We start from the raw sequence: 21,214 nt of genomic DNA, 5'->3' as shown, positions 1-21,214 counted from the left end.
CTGAGCGTGACAATCGTTGCATATTCTCCATTGGTGTGATGTTGGAAGAGTTCTCTTCTAGATCCTTGGTAATCCCAATAATTAGTCTTGTGGATACGATTAAGGCCATGGATTTGACCAAGACGGAGTTTGTTTGTGAATATTTGTGAATGCCATCTGAGAGTGAAGCGTAAATGTCATGTAAACTGGAGCCTCACGGCAGGCAGGCCCAGGGTTCTGGAAAATGCAGGGTGCAGGGGTCGCAGCAATTAACAGGGCACGGTCTTTGCGGGGGGCGCACTGGTGGGCTAGGGGGGCACCTGGGCAGGCAAGGCAGGAAGGCATAGGATGATCATGGACGGGTGCAGAGGATCCTTGCCCAAAAAGAATCCCTGGAGCTCTGTAGCCATCGATTCATTGGAATCCGTCTTGACTCTAGCCTTGACAGTGACAACTGGTCAAACCAATTGACCCAATTCCTTCCCAACATCACATGCTTCTCCAACAAAAAGGGTGCATAAGCAGCAGAAATGGCTACGGAAAAGACGACTAAGATCGATGTCGGCAAGGTGATGGTCATTGGCGGATGCGGTTTCCTCGGCCACCACATTGTCAAGCTCCTCCTGAAGGACTACACGTGCTCAGTATCCGTGATCGACCTGCGCTGCACACACAACCGGCGGCCCGACTCCGACGGCGTCAAGTACGTCGAGGCAGACATCACCGACGCCTCCAAAATCGCATCCATCTTCGACGAGATCCGCCCCGACGCGGTCATCCACACCGCGTCCCCTGCCCCCCAAGCAGACAGCAAGGTCAACGATGGGCTGTACAAGAAGGTCAACATAGACGGGACGCAGGTCATTGTTGATGCGTGCAAAAAGGCCGACGTTAAGGCGCTGGTGTACACGAGCTCCGCCAGCGTGGCGAGCGACAATGTTACCGACCTGATCAACGCAGATGAGAGGTGGCCTGTCCCCAGGGGGAAGGACCAGTCAGAGTACTACTCTGAGACCAAGGTACGACAAACCTGTCAGGAATACACGGCGAGGACGGCATTGAGACTGACTATTTGATAGGCCGCAGCCGAGGAAATAACCATCAAGGCCAACCGCGCTGATGGCTCCAAGCTCCTGACCACCGCCATACGGCCCGCCGGCATAGTTGGCGAGGGCGACACCATGGCGCTGCACCAGATCATCAAGGTTTACAAGACGGGCAAGACGGCCGCGCAGCTCGGCGACAACAACAACCTCTTCGACTTCACCTACGTCGAGAACGTCGCCCACGCCCACATCCTCGCCCTGCGCGCGCTGCTGGTCACGTACGCCAGCAAGACGCAGCCGCTGGACCACGAGAAGGTCGACGGCGAGGTCTTCATCATCACAAACGACAGCCCGACGTACTTCTGGGACTTTTGCCGCGTCATCTGGAACGCGGCCGGGTCGCCGCACGGCAAGGAGCACGTGTGGGTCATCCCCAAGGACATTGGCCTTGTCATCGGCTTCCTGAGCGAGGTCTTCTTCGGAATCATCAGGAAGCCGCCCACCTTCACCCGCCAGAGGTGCGTCTATTCGTGTATGACGAGGTACTTCTGCATCGACAAGGCGAAGAGGAGGCTCGGGTACAAGCCCATTGTCCCCTTGGAGGAAGGGCTGAGGAGGGCTGTCAAGTGGACGCTAGAGCAAGAGGCTCTTGGCAACATCAAGAAATGAGGAAACATGGATTGCGCCAATATTGGACGCCCCAGCTTTTAAACTGGCCTGATCGGCCCCGTTGAACATATATGAGCTTTGTAATCATCTTCTTGTACATAGCGTACACGACCTATACTGCATGCATGGGGTTCAAGCAGGACAGTTGCAATCGCACACAGCATCACCAGGATTTCAGGGAGTTCACGATGTTTGTTTCAATGTGGCCAAAAGCCGGAGTACTGAGTTGGCTGCTAAGTTGCACGGCCAGCAGATATTTGACCGCATTTGTAGGAACAGCGCATGATGTCCTCAGGCAGTACGTGCCGGCTAAGAATCATCCTCTATGCTTCTGCTGACGGGCCCATGCGTTGGTTCATGGGCTTCAGTATCAGGCACTTGTCGGTATCAACACCCGCCCACATCCAAACAAAACCCTCTTCTCCCGTGACCCCTTTTCTCTCTCTCTCTTCCTCTCTTTGTCTCTCCCAAATAAAAATAAAAGGGAACCAGCCAGTTTCTCCTTTTGTCACACTCGCTCAGTGAGGACCCTATAGGAACTGAACCCACGAGGGGGGGGGGGGGGGAAATAAAATAGACTCAAGCATAAGTGAGAATGGACCGCGACCGCCTTGTGTGATTTTTTTTGTCGAATCGAAACCATGCGCGCATGTAAGCGTAAAATCATTCACACCCCCCTTTTATATTTTCTTGCTTTCCACACGAGGGGCTGAAAAAGAGACACGCACGCAGGAATATGGCAATAGGGGGGAAAAGTGTTCTGGTCGCTATGGCCAAAAGAAAAACATTTGAAAATGTTGAAATAGAACGAAAGATGACAAGAAAGTTAAAGATGGAGCACATGGAACGAACGCCGTCCAGCGATGCTTTGGATATGCCCCTCACCGTCCCTGCCAAGCTAAGTCGTGCGTACTCTAGTTTCAACGGATTACAAACAGCCTCCTCTTTGCCGTGGGTGGGAAAAGGCTGGCTCTTCAGGAGGGTAGGGAAAGAACTATAGGCGAGATCACCAGCTGCAAAACGCTGCCCTACCCTGTTCCACCAACACCGACCGAGTTGTTAGGTCGCCCGTGATATGATCGACGATGATGATCTCCAGATTCAGAGCCCTCAAAGGAGCTGCCATACGCTGGCTGTTGTGTGTCGTCTGGGTTCCGGAACCTAGGTGGAGTGCTAGGATTCGGGGGCTGAGAAAAGGAAGCATTGGGCTCCTGCCAGCCGGGCGGTCGTGTCGCCTCGGGATCGGTCTCTACCCTTCTAGCGAGAGGCCGGGTTGGATTCATCTCGCTGGCGTCACCAAGGACACCGTGACCGCCATTCACCCTGCCACCATAGCGCTTCAGGATTTCCTTGGTGGTGATATCACTATCCTTTCCTTCTTTGTATGTCGGGTCATTGAGAACGTCGACGAAGTTGTCAGGGACCTAAAGTTATGTTAGTAACTCTCAGGCTGCGAGGTAGTATCTCACTCACCAAACACATGGACTCTACATCGTTAATCAGTATCTCAACAACGGTAATGGCGAACATGGGCTCGCTGTCGAGAGCTGGCCCTTTCATTGGGTTGTAAAGGATGTTCGGTGCAATGACTGTTGCAAGGTTCTTGACGTCCATCTTGGATCCCGATTCGTCGTCAACTTGGTGGAAGTTTCCAGCCCATTTCAGGAAGGACAAAAGGACCTCCAGGCAGTCCCTGTGACACTTTGGAAGGAGACAGCAAGCCAGATGAATGCATTGCCGTCTCTTGTCCTCGTCTGGAATCTTGGACGCGACGATCCATAGCCTGTACAGTTTGTTTGTCATCAGAGGATCTGGCATCTCTCGGAGGTATTTCTTCAGTAGTGCCGCAACCTGGACGACGGGCTGAGCCATCAAGTTGATGTTATCGCAGCCTTCGCGATCGATCTTTTCGACCATCTCTGAAAGCTTCTTGATGTTGCCATTCTTCCGGAAGACACCTTCGACGGAAAGATCCATCTGCCTCATAGTGGAGATCAGGTCATCAATGATAGCGGGTACTCGCAAGGTCGTTCCTCCGATGCAATCCGTAGACTCGGCGCCGTCTCTTTCGACGACCATCTCAAGGGGAACACCGAAGACACCCTTTTTCTTGACTCCTTTCCTTCCATCATTCTTGAACGCTTTGCCAAACTTGTTCCAAAATGTCGCCGGTTTCTTAGATTCGATAAGGTTGAGCAGCTCCTCAAGTGTGAACTCGTCTTGGACCATGGGATGCATGGTGAGCACCGCCAGATGGCGAGCGATGAAATACTCCATTGGAGACAACTCAGAGAAGTATTTTCTTCCACCTCGCTGTGGCGAGGGCTCCCCATAGCCGGGTTCGCCAGCGCGACCTGCTGATCTCGACCTCTGGTTTGCGCCCATAAAAGGCTCTGTTGCTGGAGATCTAAATAGCTCTTGACGACCTGGCTTGAACGCCGGGCGTTGTTCGCGAGCCTGCTCTGCGGCAACGATACGAGGTATGTCATCCAGAGTCAGAGCATCTTGGTGGCCGAACATCAGGTCGGAGCCACCCTCCTCGCCGGGAACTTGATCCTCCTCGATGCGTTGACTCTGCATGTTACCACCGCCTTCCACCCCAGGGTCATCCATAAGACGAGACGCCCGCGCTTTTCTGAAGCTCGCCGACAGGTGCTTATCGAGTCGCGTGCTCCTCAAACGACGAACGTCATTGAGAGTGTTCTCGTATGATGATTCTCGATGATGCTCTCGGTCTCCAGTGTAAGATTTGGATCGTGAGTCAAGTTGAAGACGAGGCGCATCACTCGGCCCAATCCCATTCGCTGGCTCATAGTCGTTCACAGCAGCCTGATCCAAAGCAGACAATGCCCCGGTGCTCTTCAGTATATCCAATAACCTAGCGAGCGCCACCTGAAGCAGGAAGACGTATTGCTGCAATTTCGTTATCCTTTCAAAGGGAGGTGCTGAGTCTGAGCTGTACGACTCGCAACCGCTGCAGAAGATCTTTTGGTCATAGGTATTAAGTCGAGCATCTTCGGGATTCCGGCCAAGCTCCTTGCCGCATCTCGTGCAACTTAGGCATGCTATATGCCACCTTTTCTCTCCGTTTTTGGCGCACTCGTCTTCAACAGGTTTTCGGCAGAGGACACACTGGTCGGACTCGTTGGCGGCCAGCCGTGACATAGCAGCTGTAATCTGTAAGGATCCATCATCATTCTTGAGATTTTCAAGGGCGCTCAAATCGTCGAGGAATGCGTAGAGGCCTTCCACATTGGTCTGGTCCTTTTCTATCCGAAGTGCGCCTTGCAAGCAGATGCGGATGAGTAGTTTGAGATAATGAGCAAGACCGGTGACCAAAGATAGCAGCTCCTGGGTAACGCCAAGCTTGTGCGCATTTTTGTCTTGAGTCTTAGACAAGAGGGAGAAGAATTGCACAATCTTTTTGCACAGGAGCTTTGCCTCTCTCGAGTATGATAGAGCTATCCCAAAATTAGCATCAGTAAGCGCCAGCGATGGTGGACAGACCTACGTTTCATTTCCAGCTGCTGCATGGTCTCATCCAGCCTGTCAGCAGACCGGAAAAGAATGTCGACATGCCAAATGAACCTCTTCGCGACAACCACGCCGTCGACATAAGCTCCATTGCTCACATGAAGCAACATGTCGGAGATGCAGGCGGCGGAGGATTCTTCGAAAGTCGAGAGCACACTCCATATGCGGTACACCTTCTCCTCCATCCTTTCCTCCTCTTCCCGTACTTTGTCACGAGTCTTTTCATCATCTGGTGGAGGTTCTTCGTCTGCGACGTCGCTGGGCGTGGCCAGTCTCACATTCCAAAATTTGTGAATCATGTAGCACTCCGGATGCCAGTGCTGGTTTTGCCCGTTACGGAAGATCTCGACAAACTGCTTAAGTATTGCCGTATGACATCCATTACACTTCTGGGCGAACTGGGTGGAGTAGTGGTAGTGGCAGTAAACTTGTGAATCATGCTCGTAGTAGCTGTCTTGGGCACCGAATACTGTTGAGCAAAGCGAGCATGTAAAGTGGTCGACGTGGTACTTTCGCTCGAGTGCCGTGATATAAGACCCTCGGAGGGCCCCACCACATTGGTAGCAGAGCAGACCAAGGCGTCGGAAGTAATCTGTTTCGCAAAGGGGATATTGTCCCTGGCCGTCCTCGTCGTCTGCTGGAAAGAATTTCGAGGCCACGATTTGTCCGCAATCCTGTCGTGGGCAACACGTTAGTTTGCAGGGGCTTCAGTTCGGATTGCTCTACCCACCCGGCATTTGAAGCAGTCCAGGTGAAAAGTCCCGTCCAGGGCGCGCACGAACTGGCCCGTCAAGGGCTCGCCGCACTTCTTGCAGATGCGCTGCCCTCCACTCGCTTGCCGTCCATTTCGGCCTCTTGATCTGTTCCGTTCTTGGCTCTGCCGCGAGTCCCCTTCATCATCCCAGCTGCGGTCACCGGCCCCGGCAGAGGGGGAGAGGGAGGGCCGTCGGCCATCGCGAGGGCCCCCATTCTGCCGTGGCGGTCGATAAGGGGAATAGGTCCTCGGGTCGTCAGTCGTAAAACTCCGCTCTGGTGTTCGATGTCTGGCAGGGCGATCGCCAGGGGGGCCGCCTTCATAGTCGGGCCCCAACATGGTGACCCGCTCTGCGTTGTGCTGCCCGTCTCTTTCTTTCCTCCACTGCGGAATTGTATGCGTGTTAAGTCTTGGGCGTCTGGGGAATGTCGAGCCCGCTGTCTCGAGATGCAGTTCACAATGGGTCGGGAACTAAGCAGCGTCGTCTCTCTGGCATGGAAATCGTCGAGCCAGGGTGGTCGCGCCAGGTTCGGCAGGTCGTGTCGCAAACCGTGTGGCCTGGTCTTGCCGATCGCCCGAGGCGTCAAATGCGAACCGTTCGCGGGACCTGGTGAGGCGGTCCTTCTCACAGGAATTATTGGGGCTTGGGGCCCGTCGCTGGCATCACTGGGAGGGGGTTGCTGCGAGGGTGGCCGCCGCCGACGAGGACAGTTCAACGACGGTCTTGGCGCCAGGAACGAGGGGCGTGTGGGTGCAGGCCGGTAAGGGTCGAGAGCTCAACACGAGTTTGGATATGTGGCAGGTGATGAGACAAGTTGAAGTTGGGATGCGATTCGAAAAGTCACGGTTGGTCCGTCGAGGAAGAAGCGATCGACAAGTCCCCGCCTGTGGTAGCGAAGCGTAATTTCAGAGGTACGGTCCGTAAATGACGGCTTCCTGCGCACTAGCTGAATAGGAGTCAAGGTTGGCCTGTATGTGTGTGTGTGTGTGCGAGGGCGAGGGCGAGGGCGTGGACGGCAGAAGCAGAGGGAAAAGCACAAAAACAAAACTCCCCTGTCAATGCTGCTGACGACGACGACAACGACAGACGAGACTCGGGGAGGGGGGATGGTGGAAAGGGGAGTTGTGAAAGAGATGAACAAGTATGTAGCAGTCACTGTGGTAGTCAGTCAGTCCGTCCGTCTGTCTGTCTGCCCTGCCCTTTCAGCAAGTGGCTGTCGCCCGGTACCGTGTGTCGCCAGCAGGGCACATAGAATACGTGGGTACCTAGTAGTCTGGCAGGTAAAACCGCCCCGGCGTCTGAACGAGACGTGACGGCCCCCCCAGGACACACTTGCTTTGGGCGTGCTCAGGTGGAGCAGGTCGGCAGGTACTTGAAATTGCAGGTCCAATTGTAAGGCCAAGCCCTTCCATTGGCTCCCTGCCCCGGCGCCCCTGTACCCCTAAAAGACCACCTGTGGGCAATGTTGTGCCCACCTGCATGGCTACCTCCCGCGTTGGGTACCTACGCCAGATCCAGGAGGGCATTGATCATGTACCCAGCCAAGCCAGGGTACGAGGGTACATGTAGACCATTCCGAGGTCCAAAGGGCGTGGAAGGGTGCACCCGACGGCTTGCTGAAAATCAAATAGCTCCAAAGCTCAGATTCTGCAGGTCTCAAGCTGTCTTGCAATCTGATGAATTGCCGCCACATAACGCACGCGGTTAGTTGAATATGCTACCAGACCTGCAACAATTTGGATGCCTGCTACTAGATTGCCAAGGGAAGGAAGAATGGGGCCAAAAAGAGCAGAAAAGCAGAAGAAAACAGAAAACATAAACCAAAACTCGAGTGTACTCCTTCGCTCTACACCCCAACCCACTCGGGGAAACCTGACAAATCCCATGTGTTACATTCCTCCCGCGCAAAATAAGTCCTGATGAGTGGTCGCTGCATATTATTGGTCTCACTTCCCATGGACCAGCTGTCTGATTCTCTTCTCAATAACATCCCGTCCGTCCAGCGTCTTCCACACCTGGTGGGGAGCCTTGTTGACTATGTCCCAATCGTGCAAGTTCTCGGTCAGATGCGTGAGATCTCTCTGCCTGCCCTCCCACTGGCTATCAGTCCGGAGCTTGATCGCAGAGCTGATGACGACAAGAGGGACGTCGGGCGCTTGGATAGCCCGGCTCGAGGCGACATCCCGCTTGGTCAGGGAATCGGCGACCAGACTCTCCTGCAGTTTGGCAAATATCTGCTTCCCAGTCTGGTATGAAGCACGCCCAAAGACTCGGTCCTCGCTCGTACGGCCGTTGAAGAGGGCACCGGGGATGCGGTCAAGGCCGAGAGGGGAAATCACTCCTCTAAGCCAGAGCGTGAAGCCCCTCCCAGGCGTACCCAAGCGGTAGAGGAGGTCCTCGTGCAGCGGGTCGATCAAGACGAGGCCCTTGATTTCCTTGCCATGCCGCGAGGAGAACACGCGCGAGTAGATTGACCCAACGCCAGCGCTGGCAAGTACCCAAGGCCCCGTCTCCCCAGCGCGCGCGAGTGCTTCGCTCAAAGCTTCTGTTGCCTGGCTAGCAGAGAAAGGCGACGGCGCTGTATCGCTCTGTCGTGCTGTCTGTCAGCCTTGGTCAATGAGCACATTATTCCAGACATCGACTTACCCATGCCATTCCGGGCCGATCTGCGAAACAGTATCTGCTAAAAGACCCGTTGTTCAGAGCATTGTCTGCAAATTGCCATAACCCATCCTCGACCGGGTCCTCTCCGCCTTCGAAAAGCACGGTTGGCAGCTTATTCCCCTTGGAATCTGTTTCGTTGCCACGGCAGTACAGATGGATCTGATATTTGTCGCCATCCACCCAGTATAGATCTCCTGGGGCCGCTACCTTGGCATCCACGGCCCTCAATATAAGTGTGAATGTTAGAAGCAACGCAACCACGGCAAGCACGGCAAACCCGATCGTCGCAAGGAGCACTTGAGTCCACTCGAGCAGAGTTCTCCGGGGCTCCTCACGGCCGGTTAACCTCTGTTCTTCTTCTTTTTTACCCCACTTGACGATCCGGTCGGCAGATAGCGACCAGACCGCCATCAGAAGTGCCCAGACGACACTTGCGATGCCGGTCCAGGCTTCCTCATGCCTCGTGTTCTGGACAGACACGATGATGATGACATTGACGAGCAAGAGCACAGAGGCTATCGCCGAGAGTATTCGGGCTGCCTTCGATGGGGCGGCAAAGAAGAGGAGGGTCACGATCAACGTGGCTAGAGCAATGCTGGAATAGCTGAACCCAAAGAAGCCGGACCCTCTCGTCGACAGGCCGGGAGGCGACACGAAGATGGACACTAATTGGAGCACCCACCACAGGAACGTGATGATAGTGAAGAAGATGGTGAGGTATCTGGTAAATCGGACAGTGAACAAGTTGTATGGTGAGACGGCTGGATCGTCCGGGCTCAGGTAGCCCGGCCTGTTGTCGCTGTCAACCCTATTGGGAAGCAGACGCGTGTGCTCGTTGGGCGCTGGTCCATCATCGTGGGACTCCGAGGGTCTGCCATCGGAGGAGCCCTCGTTGTCGTCCCTCGTCCCGAATACTCGCTTCATGATCCTGAGAGGGCAGGAGTGTGTTCAGGAAGTCCTTCGAGGCAAGTGATCAATTGGGGAAGGTTGTCAGGAGAGCCAGTGAGTCAAATGGATGAAATGGTTTGATTTTCTTGCTTTCTACATACAATGCTAATAGCGCCGAGGCTTGGATGCTTCCGGCGCGACGCCTTCTCATTTATGAGACGGCAATGAGTGCAGAGTGTCACCATTACCGCGGACAGCTCTAATGACGTATGTCGATGTGCACCGTCATTTGGCGTACGCTAGGCTCAGCGGCGAAGCGATGTTCTGTCTACCTAGCAGCGGCCCTAAAACGCAGACTAACGGTTTTCAATGGCGCCTAGAGCGCCATTGTGGGCGGGAGGCGCCTCGACCTTGGTTACCAGCACGTCTCGATTTCCCATGTGCCCCATTGACTCCTTCGCGTGCTCAATTAGAAGCGTCCAGGCTTCAAGCTATGCGCAGAAGTTGCCTCTCGCTGCATTCTCCACGAACGCCGTTTGGGTTGTGCTGTCCAATGGCCAGCAACCTTCCCGTCGTCCTGCTCCAACATCCTTTGCCTGCCTACATATTCACATACATCTTCCTCGCCTCGCCACCCACGCGTGCAAGTGCGCTATGTGGTCAACCTATGGCGTTGATAGGTTCAATTCACCGTCGGTTACTTCGTCCCAATTGCACAGGAGTTTATTTCCAAACACGTCGGTACTCGGCGCAGCCTTGTTGTCTCACAGAGTATAGATAGCCAACCCACGGAAGGTTATCCGACAAGAGATCCTCCCATAGGAGATCCTCCTATGGGACACTATTCCATAGAAGGTTATCCCATAGGAGATTATCTGATAGGAGATTATGCTATAGGAGATCATCTTATGGGAGATTATCCCATAGGAGATTATCCCATAAGAGATTATCCCATAAGAGGTTATCCCATAAGAGGTTATCCCTAAGGAGGTTATCCCATAGGAGATTATCCCATCGAAGGTTATCCCTTAGGATACAAGAAGGTATCTCACAGGAAGTTGTCTCACAAGAGACCAGACCATTAAGTTGGGTGCAACATGATAGGTTTGAGGACTTCATGTGGCGAGCATGTTGCTCATCCAGGAGAGCGAGGCGACCGCAGTCCTGGTTCTGGCTTCCAACCCGGTTCTGATGAGGTCGTCGAGTAGGACTGCGTGCTGCGAGAAGCAGATGAGTTGGCATGCCGTGTCCGGCTTCTCCTCCTTGCCGCCGCAAGCTCCTCAGGATCCGGGCCAGGCCCAGCTGGTCTTATTGCCTCCTTGGGTATTGTTGTTGCAGGGACACTATACGATACGTCAGCTATGAACTGTTATCTAGAGCAAAGACATGCTTCTCTACGGCCAAGGCCACAGGCATGCCGCAAAACACGCGCGGGTGTGACCAATGTTACATACTGCAGCTTCGCGCTCGCCTGTGGGTCCTTGAGGGAGACCCCTTTGCTTTTATACATCTCCTTTTTGTGCTGCTCAAATGCTTGCCCCGATGGCTCGCTCACCGCAACCCATGATCTGAGCTCTGATAGCCAGCGGGCTATGCCACTTTTCTTCTTCGCTTTGCCGGCCGTCTGGCTGGTTTCGGGACCCATATTCTGGCTCTCGACAAAATGCGGAAATCATATGCCAAATTTACCTAGCGCCCAGGCGACATCAGGTCTTTCGCAGAAGACCTGCGTACTTCGTCGGAGGATGCGTCTGAGCTGTCCTGTGGGCAATCTTGTTGCAGCTTCGGGCAGCAGGTTTGGAATCCCGACCAGCCGGTAGCCCTTGCAATTTGATCGATTCTAAAAGCCTAGAGCGTGCAACGCTCGTAGGTCGCGAGCGAATGCTGATGTCGAGGAATTGCTTCACAATCCTGTATCGCAACAGCCCGCGTCCGAAGACTAGAAATAGCAAGAGAAGAACAGCGGGAAAATGGGGGGCGGATTAATCAATATAGCCGCGATGTAATTGCTTCTTGATTTCTCGGAAGAGAGGGGCTCATGGCACTGAAAGGTCACATCGTCGGATGTACCCAGGCTCAGAGTCCGCTGGGAAAAGAGTACCGCGAAGAAAAAGTAACAGTAAGTTGAAGGGGGAAAGACGAATACCTGGAATTTGCACCGAGAAAACACAGCAATCACAAGCCCCGAGGCTTGCTAATCGGGAAAATACTTTATTAGTGGAAGACAATATTCTGGCCAGAAGAGACACCCTGGTGAAGGCACACCTAACGAACCATGTCCATTTTCATTAAGCCCCGCGCCTCGTCGCGTGCTGGGGCATGTCGCCCTGCAGCCTCCCGAAACCTGGCGCAAGACACCTGCAGTGCGGAACGAGGAAGCCATGAGCCAGAAGAAGCCGACCCGAGCTTCCACACTCTAATACGCGCGAGGGATAGTAGTCTCGCGATGCGCAAGGCTCAGAGCACGAAAAGCAGACGCGAACCTCCGAGCTTCTGACCAGATCTGGGATCTGGGCTCATCTGGGGAATTACAACGGTTGGCGCTATCATGCTTGAGGGAACTACCCAGCAGGAGCAATCTAGTTTGCCAGCTAGGCAAGGTGGTGCCCGCAGTAGAGGCCTACGCCTAAGCCGACTCAGGATGTTCCTTCTCGGGCGATTCGGGCGATTCTTTGCCACAGGCTTGCGATGGCATGAGCTGGCAAACACCATCGTCCTGCAATACCTGCGATCTCAAGGATGTAGGGATAGGTGTGACGAAGCCACGTTAATGTATGGGCACTATAGACGCCAGGAAAGCTCGCCACGTGTTGTGGAAGGCTGTATAGGCTTCCATCGCCGCCAGAGTGGTCTCGGTGAATACAGTGCACCTTCGTTAATATGTTTAGCGACCACTTGAATTCGGCGAGCCCTGCACAGCTCGGGGGTTCCCGAGCTTGGCATGGACACTCGCAATGAAGTAGACTATTTCCAGAGAAGAAAACCAAGAACAGCAGCCCACTTGGTACCCAGGAGTTTAACACGGGGTACCTCAGGGACTATCCTACGTAGGACAAACATGAACGGCGCTGGTCACTGTGTGGTGCCGACAGTTGGGATCCCTGCGAGCTGTGCAGGTGTTGCCCGCTGTCCCGCGCTTCAGTGTGGGACACAAACCCCTGGGAGCCCTCCAGCTCACGAAGGGGGCATCTGCATCCCGAAGAAGCTCGTGGGAGGGCGAAGAGTGAGATGCTGATCCAAGGCTCGTCACGAGACGTCGCATGCCTCTCGGCGGGAGGGAGCTTGGAGGCACCGACCAGCCTGTCTTCACACAAGACACCAGTCGCTTGAGCCCATCGCCGCCGCGCCCCTCCTGATTCGGGCTTCTGCCCGGGCTGTCTTCCGGCCCCAGGCCCCGGCCCCCTTGCCAGCACCGCTCTGTCCAGCTTTCTGGTTGGCCCCCGCCTGGCGAGCCCCTTACCCACTGGCCCCTTCAGGATTGCTGGACACTCAAGAGAGAGGAAGACAACAGACACACATATATTAGGAGGTAGTTCTGCGAGAAGTTGTCTCGTGGATTGCTTCTGTGCAGTACTGCTAGTCAGGTCATACGCGGATTCCTGGGGCTCCTGGGTAATCGACGAGGAGTGGGGCAGCAGAGAGGATGTCTTGTTTTGGAAAAAGATTGAAGAAACTTTACAAGCAGTTCTATGCATAATCGTAAACATATTCGCCCCTTTCCATCTTGCTTTCCTCTCGGTCCGTGGGGGAGGGGTTCCAGTTGTTTTGGGACTCTTCTCTGGGTACCCAGGCATTGGACCCCACATTACCATATGCACCTGCACGACCTACCGTGGAAAGATACTGTACTGTAGATCCCTGCGCCCGCCTTCCCTGTCGATCTGCACGTCACTCCAACCTTACACAGTAGGCTGGATACCTCACTGACTGCTGCCTTACCACCAACTAGCACGTCAAGATCAGGACTCCCAGTGGGACCTCACTTCGTTATTCATCTTTGACAACTGCCAAACAACCTTTTCGGTTTTATTTTGAGCTGGGCATGGCCGGAAACAAAACACAGACCGCATCGCAGGGCGCATCTCCTCAAAGGCAGGCCGAGCCTGCCGCACCAGTGCCGGAGCCCCTCTCACCGCAGTTCAGGCCCATCCACTCAACCACGCCTATCCCGCCGCCAACCATCCCCACCTTCCACCGCCAAACATTCACCCACAAGCAGCATCCCCCACAGGTCGAGGCCATCCCACAGCCGCCACCGCCTGAGCCCGTGGACTTCAGCGAAAATGTCGACGTGATCGCCCTGGAGTCGGCCATCCTGCTCCTCCAGAGGCAGAAGCAGCAGGCCGAGGAGGACATCCGCCAGCTGCAGCGCATCAAGCAAGAGGCCGTCAAGAAGCCGGCCGAATTCGTGCAGGACTTGGCCAGTGGGAAGGTTGGCCAAGGGCCTCAGGGGGCGGCGCCCATCAGCAGTGGCGCAAATGAGGACGAGGACGACAGCGAAGACGATGATGAGGATGAGGACGAGGATGATGACGACGAGGGCAGCGATGCTGAAATGGCGGGCCAGGATGGCGGGCAGGCATCCAGCAGCGGCCTCGGGCCCTCACCAATGAAAGCATCAGGCAAGGGCAAGGCCGCCGCAGCACCACAGCCCCAGCAACGACCGCAGCCATCGTGGACAAACCTGCCGACACCGCAGGACGTGGTGCGCATGCCCGCCATAAACTGGTCCAAGTACGCCGTCGTGGGCGAGTCGCTCGACAAGCTGCACAGTGAGCAGCTCACGCGGCCTACCCTGGGTATGCCGGCCACGGTGGGAGCAGACGGGAAGGCGTACGAGTTCAAGGGGGAGCCGAACCCGGACGACGGCAAGAAGTCTGTTGGGATCGCTGCGCCGTACGACCCTTTACATGACAAGATCAAGAAGCCTCGCAAATGAGCTGTTGTTCTGCAAGCACATGCTTTAAAGTTATGAGATTAAAGATACCCAATCGTTTCCCCAGAACAATAACGCCAAACATGCTGTGAAATTGAGAGATTCAGAAATGATACCCACGATGGTCTTTTATTTTGCGTGTGACTGTTGAGCAGAATTCAAGCACACATGCGCATAACCAACCTACGGATTATATAGGTAACCATTGGTCTTCCGGTAGGAGACTGGCTATCTGATAGAGGAAGCGTAAAACATTATGTGGAGGATATGATGATAATGTTGCTTAGTATGAGGCAACCAGAGCTCCATTGTGAGCCCAGACATTGCTCCATACCTTCAATATCCCTATGACCTGGAGAGACTCCCTGAAACTGTGTGTTCTTTCCGACTGCTATTCTCTGAAGCGAGGCAAACTACAAAAGTAATCTCGACCTCGTTGAGTCTGGACACAAAACCCTCTTCGTTCCCAATTGGCAATCGCGAGCGAGACCCAAGGACGGTTGATGTGAATTTCTACGCCTCATTCGTCCAAGTATCAACGAGCAAGCGCTGTTCGAGAACAGGGTCGACCGCGGGGTCCGTTCCAAGAAGAACTTCCCCATGAAACACTTATATGAGAGCATCGGTGACAGTGAAGACTCGCAGCATTAGAAGACAGCATGATTGTTAGCACCCGCTGCGGGTGATAATAAGTCCATTTGTGTGTATTGAGACTACCGAGACATGAAGAAGGATGTGCTACCGACCCCTCCCTTTCCGAGGCCCAGCAAAGGTATCAAGTGTCAACCTCAATGTGAGCCATAACGCCGTTGACAAGCAAAACCCCGAGGACGTGCACAAGCGAGCTTCCGTAGAAGCCCGACTACTTAGGACAAAATGGGGAAGAACTCACTGCAAATATGTTTCCGTGCCAGTCCTGTTTGCCATCCGTGAGTATGCCTGACCGTTCATGTCCTGTTCCTAAACGCCGGTCCGAGAATATTCATGACTGCATAAGCAAACCCTCGCTCAACAATGCAATTCGGTGTGGTGCTTTCCTCGATCAGTTCTAGAGATCTTCCATCGACGCCTGGACTGACCGGCGTAATCTTTGCCGGTACTGCTTCTTATCCTGAGCACTGCCCCAGTAAAGCTTGAAAGCTTCGGGGTAGACGAGAGTCCGCGGATCGTATGGGGGATGCTCCTCCTCCAGCATCTCGATGATTGCCTCGAGGTGCGTCTTCATGTCTTCCCGCCGTGAGGGGCTAGAGTAATAACAAGGTGTACCGTCTGGGGCGATTCGGTGGTGGAAAATTCTCGTCTCGAACTTGGCACGAGGCTGCTCCTCGGGAAATCGTGGACTCAGGTGAAGCGTGATACGGAACAACCCGTCCTCCAACGGAGTCATGGGCTTGCCGATGTATGTCAGAACCCAGACAAAAGGATTGCCACCTTCCAGTTCCACATGGTGTGCAAGACCGTGCTGCTTGAAGTGCTCGAGGACTTGTTCGTACTGTCGGCGCAGATTGACAGTGACAGTCGCATCTTTGAACTCGGGTGACAGACCCTGAGCCGCCCACTGCTTGCTCTCCTCATCCAAAACTTTCTTGATATTCCGCAACCGCTTTTCCAGCTCGGTGTAGTGGAATTTGCCATCCATGGTATTTCCCTGGCCCTCAAAGGGCATTCTGACAAATGCCTGGCCATCTTTGACCTCCTCCTTAGCTTTGCGAATCGACTCAAGATATGATTCGTAATACCAAAGGAAGCGACGTTTGCACAGATCCTTGAAAGGTTCAAAAGCAGTGCCGGCGTCTTCGAGACCATCCATATCCACTTCATAATCGTCTTTGTCAGCAGTCGAAGACGCCGAGACGTTGCCGTCAGCACCAATGCCTAAGTATTCTTCCAGTCGCTGAATGACGGAAATTCGCAAGCTTTCGTGACGGATCTATTGGTGGGCATATCAATGATTGTTCTTTTGCAATAACATGTTGGAATCTAGTACCTTTTGAACGTAATCCTTCTGGTTCTTTTTGTCTTGGGCCTCGTTGGCGTCCTCAAAACCAGGCTCGTTCTCGTACGGGTTGGACGACATTAGGCTTTGGATCGAGAGGAGGATAGACTCGAGACCTTGTGCAGAAGACCATTCTTCGCCTCGCTCTCCGCGCCATGTTCTACAGTCGAATTCAGTATTCACATCGAGCCGTCGGTTTGCGCGAAGAAACGTACCCGAGAATAGATCTAACAGAGTCAGCTACAGGTTCGCCAGAGGGGTTTGGGACTTGACTTACAGGCAAACTCGTCCCTGAGCATATATGTTTGGGTTGAATCGGCACCGACCGCCATTCGTGGTAACTGCGTTGACGCTGGGGGACTTTCTGGGATAGTCTGCGGCAAGGAGGCATTAGTTGGTGGGAGCTGATACGCTTTGCAGCGGAGGAGGCCGACCTTTGTTGAATTTGAATGTGAACTGCTCGTCTATCAGCTTTCAATCCGTAGCGAGTACGGTAGTGGGAGACAACGAACCTCGAAGAAGCCAAACTCGTAAGGCGTCTCGTGGGGACCGATAATCAGTGCCTTCACATTACGTACGTCGACATCGCGACATGCGACAGCCAGAGCTAATGGTCAGGTCAGCGAAGAATAGCGAGTCGGGATGTTGCAAATTTGTGCGCGTACAAAGGTCTGAGTTTTTCTGGATGTCGCTCAACTCCTGGACAACTAATTAGCATAATGTTGGTGAGCTCCAGACTGAGGCCATCAAGCGCTGGGCCGGCCTGATGTGACCCCGCAATGAGGCGGCGAACATGCCTTGGTTATCCTGATGATGGATTGATCCGCCATGGCGGGCAGTCCTCAAGGTGCGGGAGATAGAATGATTCGCATAGGTCTGATACTATTGATTCCCGGGGACGTTGAGATAGCACCGTCGGCGAAGTGTGTGGAGGATGCGACTTATTACCAGAACTGGTCTGCTTTCGAAGGTTGGCGGAGAAGTTACAGTCAGTCTGCCTGAGCCGATGACTTTCAGCGGCCCCAGGGCTGAGTGGGCAGGAGCGTGCCACTACAGGGTACCTAGCTAGCCTAGCGTGCCTAGGTAGGCGGGGGCAGGCAACTTGAATGTGGGGGCTCTAGCAGTAGAGGGGAACTGGGAAGGAATCAGACGCGTCTCTGCGTTTGAGACGCGTAAATTGGTGTCCTCAGACTTCCAAAAGTCACACCTTCCAGAAAGTCATCCTCCTGCAAGACAATTCCCTTCCTGTGACAATCGAACTGGCTGGACTGGCACATACAGACAAACAGCTAGGATGGCCAGCTTTTTCGACATCAAAGCCAGGAAGGCTGCCGCCGCCAATGGCGCAGGCAAACAAGAAAAAAAGACGTCAGACACGCCACGGGCTCAGCCTTGGGTAGAGAAGTAGTATGTCAGAGACGATATTCTATCTTGCTGTCTCTGCTGCCTGTAGCTGACCATGCGCCAATTGCAGTCGTCCAAAGAGCCTCAGCGATGTCACCGCCCAAGACCACACGATCACTGTCCTACAACGGACGCTACAGGCATCCAATCTCCCTCACATGCTCTTCTACGGCCCACCTGGTACTGGAAAGACCTCCACGATTCTTGCCCTCGCCAAGGAACTCTATGGCCCTGAGTTCGTCAAACAGCGTGTCCTTGAGCTTAACGCGTCTGATGAACGCGGGATTTCCATCGTTCGGGAGAAGGTCAAAGACTTTGCGCGTATGCAACTGACCAACCCACCCCCGGGCTACAAGTCGCGCTACCCCTGCCCACCATTCAAGATCATCATCCTCGACGAGGCCGATAGCATGACACAGGATGCCCAGAGCGCGTTGAGGCGGACGATGGAGACGTACAGCAAGATCACGCGGTTCTGTCTCATCTGCAACTATGTCACGCGCATAATTGACCCTCTGGCGAGTCGATGCAGCAAATTCCGCTTCAAGAGCTTGGATCAGGGCAATGCGAAGAAGAGGTTGGAGGAAATTGCGCAGAACGAGGGTGTGCAACTGGACGATGGTGCAGTGGATGCGCTCATCCAGTGCAGCGAGGGTGATCTACGCAAGGCTATCACCTTCTTGCAGAGCGCGGCGCGGCTCGTTGGTGCGGTCGCTGCCAAAGGCGGTGCTGATGCCGACAGCATGGAGGTGGATACGAAGCCGGTCACTGTGAAAATCATCGAGGATATCGCTGGCGTGATACCCCGTACTACTATTGACAGGCTTGTGAAGGCAATCAAGCCTCACTCATCTGGAGAGGCATATTCAGCGGTGTCGAAAGTCGTGGAGGACATGGTTGCGGATGGATGGAGCGCTGGGCAGGTGGTAACCCAGCTCTACCAGGTAATCGTTTCCGACGAGACTGTTCCGGACATTCAAAAAAACCAGATCGTCATGGTCTTCTCTGAGATTGACAAGCGCCTGGTCGACGGTGCAGACGAACACCTCTCCATACTCGATCTAGCACTTCGCATATCAACCATTATGGCTGGACGGTAGGGCCGACAACCATTGCTGGGGTACTGAGAAGCCAGCGTCCTAAAAGACTGATAGCATTGAGGTCAAGGACTTGCGCAAAAATTGGCCACATGTGGCAGCAAAACCTACTCACAAACATGGGGACACAAAGACTAGGCGCGGGGATCATGCGGAACTATTGGTAGAGTGGAACTGTTCTCAGGTAAATGGCTGATAATGACAGGGAGGACATTCCCAAATAGGGGCTAGATGGCTGTAGGCGAAAACACCCTGGCCGGAGTGGGAAAAGCATGGCGTTCGAAGGACGGTAATACAATGGCTATTCATGACACTTGGTGTTAGATCATTCGAAACTACAGCATTTTTCGCGGGGAGTCTTCGGCATTGATGAGACCGACACTGCCGCCCAGCGTAGACCAGATATCCCCCTTCTCTTTGACCATGTTGCTCTTGTTTCTGACATGTGTGTTCGGCTTGGGCGCTTTTCTCGGGGATGCGGACTCTGCCAGCCAGATGTCGTCTACTGTTGTATCCTCGTCTGCGGCAGACTCGTCTCCTGGGCTCACGTTGCGCCCCAGCAGCTGGTCTATCTCGGTTAAAGACTTTGTAGACTTTTCAAGAGCGACCTGTCCTGCTTCGATTTTCTCTGCCACACTCTCCAGTGTTGCGAGTTTCGCGGCGTCCGCCGCGAAAACCCACGGCTGCACACGATCTGTAGTTGAGTCGATGTCATCACTGGGCGGATCAGCCCCCAGCCCTTTCTGCCGTCTTGCGGAGCCGGGCATTGGATGCTCAGGTATGAGCTGGCTTTCTTCAGTCAGGCGATCTAAAACCCGAACAGTTGCTTCTGTTTTCTTTGATAGAACGGTATTCAAGTGCGACTTTTGTGCGATTAGGTTCCTCTGATCTTGGCCGACCTGTATTAGGCGCTCGATATAAGGCGTGATGAGATGAGTTGATGGGACGGTCTGCGCGATTTTGGACTGAGTATGGGATGTGTTCTCCAATGGGGGCTTAATATCGGGCTGTGTAGGCTGTTGAAGCAGCTGGACGAGAGTTTTGCGCGTTGAGACGTAGTTGGCGTATTTGTCCTTCACTATCGCAAGCTGCTCATGCACATGTCCCTTATCTGCCGTAGTTCCTCGTCTTCCATCGACTTCTTCAGGCTGTAAATCATCAAGACGGGAAGCTTTGCCCAGTTCCGCCTCCATCCAACTGATGAGCTCGTTTCGAGTTGCGCTCAACGCCACAAGTTTTGCCCCGTCGCTGATCGTTCCACGCGTTGCCGTGGAACGAGATCTGACCTCCTCGAGCAGCTTTTCCTCCTTCTTGAGCAGGAGTTTCGACCTGAGCACTGCCTTCTCCAGGCGATCGACAAGGGCCTTGAGGTCGGTCTTTGCTGAGGCTTTGTCGACAGTGAAGCCGCTGACGACAGCCTTGGGGACCCCTGGCAATTGAACAACGTCCTCGAATATTGCCTCTGTTTGTAAAAACTCCGGCGACGCGGCTGGCTTCTGGCCCAGAAGGTCTAAATGCTTCTCAATAGTTTGAAGCCGTTGTTGCTTCTTCTTGAGCTTGATGGAGGCGACATGCTCCTCTAGGCGGTCAGAATCGTTGAGCGTCCTTGCACTGACAGTCTTGCCTTCCTCATTCGCCTGTCGAATTGCCTCTTGATCCCGTTTGGCTTTGATGTTGGCGTGAAGTGCCCTCAGGTAATCTCTCTGAAGACCACGCACGCCAGATGTGGATTTGATGGTACAGTCTGCGCCCGACAAGGCCAAAGCTCCGGGTTGAGGACCATTCTCAAAAGTTGAGAGTAGGTGCAGGCAGAGCACCCTCCGAATGTGCGACACTTCCTCACGCGACCGAATTCGAGGTTCCAGCGCTCTCTGGATCTCCTCGACCGTTTCTCGAGCGCCAGAGCTCATGATTCAAGAATTGTCGGGATAAAAAGCCGCCAACATACAAAGTCTAGACTAAGTACCATCAGGCTATATGCCCGTGGTCCCGTTTGTCTGAGGAAGCAGTATACTGTAGGTGTATTTACTTACGTATGGAGGGGTGAGGCCGTGGAGTGCAGTCTGTAAACACCTGCAAGGGGTGTGCCCGCCGGTGGTGTTTCTAGTGTGCATGGACCCCTGTCGGCTGGTGCATGAAAATTATCACTTGCGACCTCTCTCACTTTGCACCTCGTCAACACGGCATCCCAACATTACTTTCTGCTCATCCACAACAGTCACAAGCCTCCTCTCGACCCCCATCGT

At 54.0% G+C, this 21,214-nt stretch overlaps 8 protein-coding genes across 8 annotated transcripts; 3 read left to right on the top strand and 5 right to left on the bottom strand.

The window, feature by feature from the left end:
• Window positions 1–509: 509 nt before the first annotated feature.
• Window positions 510–1,694, top strand: J7T55_008547 (sterol-4-alpha-carboxylate 3-dehydrogenase; the record flags this gene model as incomplete). Its single annotated transcript, XM_053138876.1, has 2 exons — window positions 510–998; window positions 1,059–1,694. 2 exons carry the CDS (start codon window positions 510–512, stop codon window positions 1,692–1,694), a joined length of 1,125 nt encoding a protein of 374 aa, XP_052997822.1.
• Window positions 1,695–2,722: 1,028 nt separating this feature from the next.
• Window positions 2,723–6,321, bottom strand: J7T55_008546 (uncharacterized protein; the record flags this gene model as incomplete). The annotated part of the gene is made up of 4 exons (XM_053138875.1): window positions 2,723–3,118; window positions 3,168–5,155; window positions 5,206–5,902; window positions 5,959–6,321. The coding sequence occupies 4 exons, from the start codon at window positions 6,319–6,321 to the stop codon at window positions 2,723–2,725; spliced, it is 3,444 nt and encodes a 1,147-aa protein (XP_052997821.1).
• Window positions 6,322–7,929: 1,608 nt separating this feature from the next.
• Window positions 7,930–9,571, bottom strand: J7T55_008545 (uncharacterized protein; the record flags this gene model as incomplete). The annotated part of the gene is made up of 2 exons (XM_053138874.1): window positions 7,930–8,571; window positions 8,630–9,571. 2 exons carry the CDS (start codon window positions 9,569–9,571, stop codon window positions 7,930–7,932), a joined length of 1,584 nt encoding a protein of 527 aa, XP_052997820.1.
• A 1,099-nt stretch (window positions 9,572–10,670) lies between these two features.
• On the bottom strand, window positions 10,671–11,180 carry J7T55_008544 (uncharacterized protein; the record flags this gene model as incomplete). The annotated part of the gene is made up of 2 exons (XM_053138873.1): window positions 10,671–10,878; window positions 10,990–11,180. The coding sequence occupies 2 exons, from the start codon at window positions 11,178–11,180 to the stop codon at window positions 10,671–10,673; spliced, it is 399 nt and encodes a 132-aa protein (XP_052997819.1).
• A 2,397-nt stretch (window positions 11,181–13,577) lies between these two features.
• J7T55_008543 (uncharacterized protein) lies at window positions 13,578–14,474 on the top strand (the record flags this gene model as incomplete). Its single annotated transcript, XM_053138871.1, has 1 exon — window positions 13,578–14,474. One exon carries the CDS (start codon window positions 13,578–13,580, stop codon window positions 14,472–14,474), a length of 897 nt encoding a protein of 298 aa, XP_052997818.1.
• Window positions 14,475–15,519: 1,045 nt separating this feature from the next.
• J7T55_008542 (uncharacterized protein) lies at window positions 15,520–17,297 on the bottom strand (the record flags this gene model as incomplete). Its single annotated transcript, XM_053138870.1, has 6 exons — window positions 15,520–16,401; window positions 16,459–16,694; window positions 16,745–16,841; window positions 16,980–17,074; window positions 17,133–17,166; window positions 17,241–17,297. 6 exons carry the CDS (start codon window positions 17,295–17,297, stop codon window positions 15,520–15,522), a joined length of 1,401 nt encoding a protein of 466 aa, XP_052997817.1.
• Window positions 17,298–17,761: 464 nt separating this feature from the next.
• On the top strand, window positions 17,762–18,971 carry J7T55_008541 (ctivator 1 41 kda subunit; the record flags this gene model as incomplete). Its single annotated transcript, XM_053138869.1, has 2 exons — window positions 17,762–17,874; window positions 17,942–18,971. The coding sequence occupies 2 exons, from the start codon at window positions 17,762–17,764 to the stop codon at window positions 18,969–18,971; spliced, it is 1,143 nt and encodes a 380-aa protein (XP_052997816.1).
• Window positions 18,972–19,303: 332 nt separating this feature from the next.
• On the bottom strand, window positions 19,304–20,878 carry J7T55_008540 (uncharacterized protein; the record flags this gene model as incomplete). The annotated part of the gene is made up of 1 exon (XM_053138868.1): window positions 19,304–20,878. One exon carries the CDS (start codon window positions 20,876–20,878, stop codon window positions 19,304–19,306), a length of 1,575 nt encoding a protein of 524 aa, XP_052997815.1.
• Window positions 20,879–21,214: the final 336 nt, after the last annotated feature.

Source organism: Diaporthe amygdali (genome assembly GCF_026229845.1).
Source record: "Diaporthe amygdali strain CAA958 chromosome Unknown NODE_4_length_2575358_cov_65_588622, whole genome shotgun sequence".
Classification (NCBI taxonomy): Eukaryota; Fungi; Ascomycota; class Sordariomycetes; order Diaporthales; family Diaporthaceae; genus Diaporthe; species Diaporthe amygdali.
Note: the sequence above shows the minus strand (reverse complement) of the source record. Positions and strands in the feature narration are given on the sequence as shown.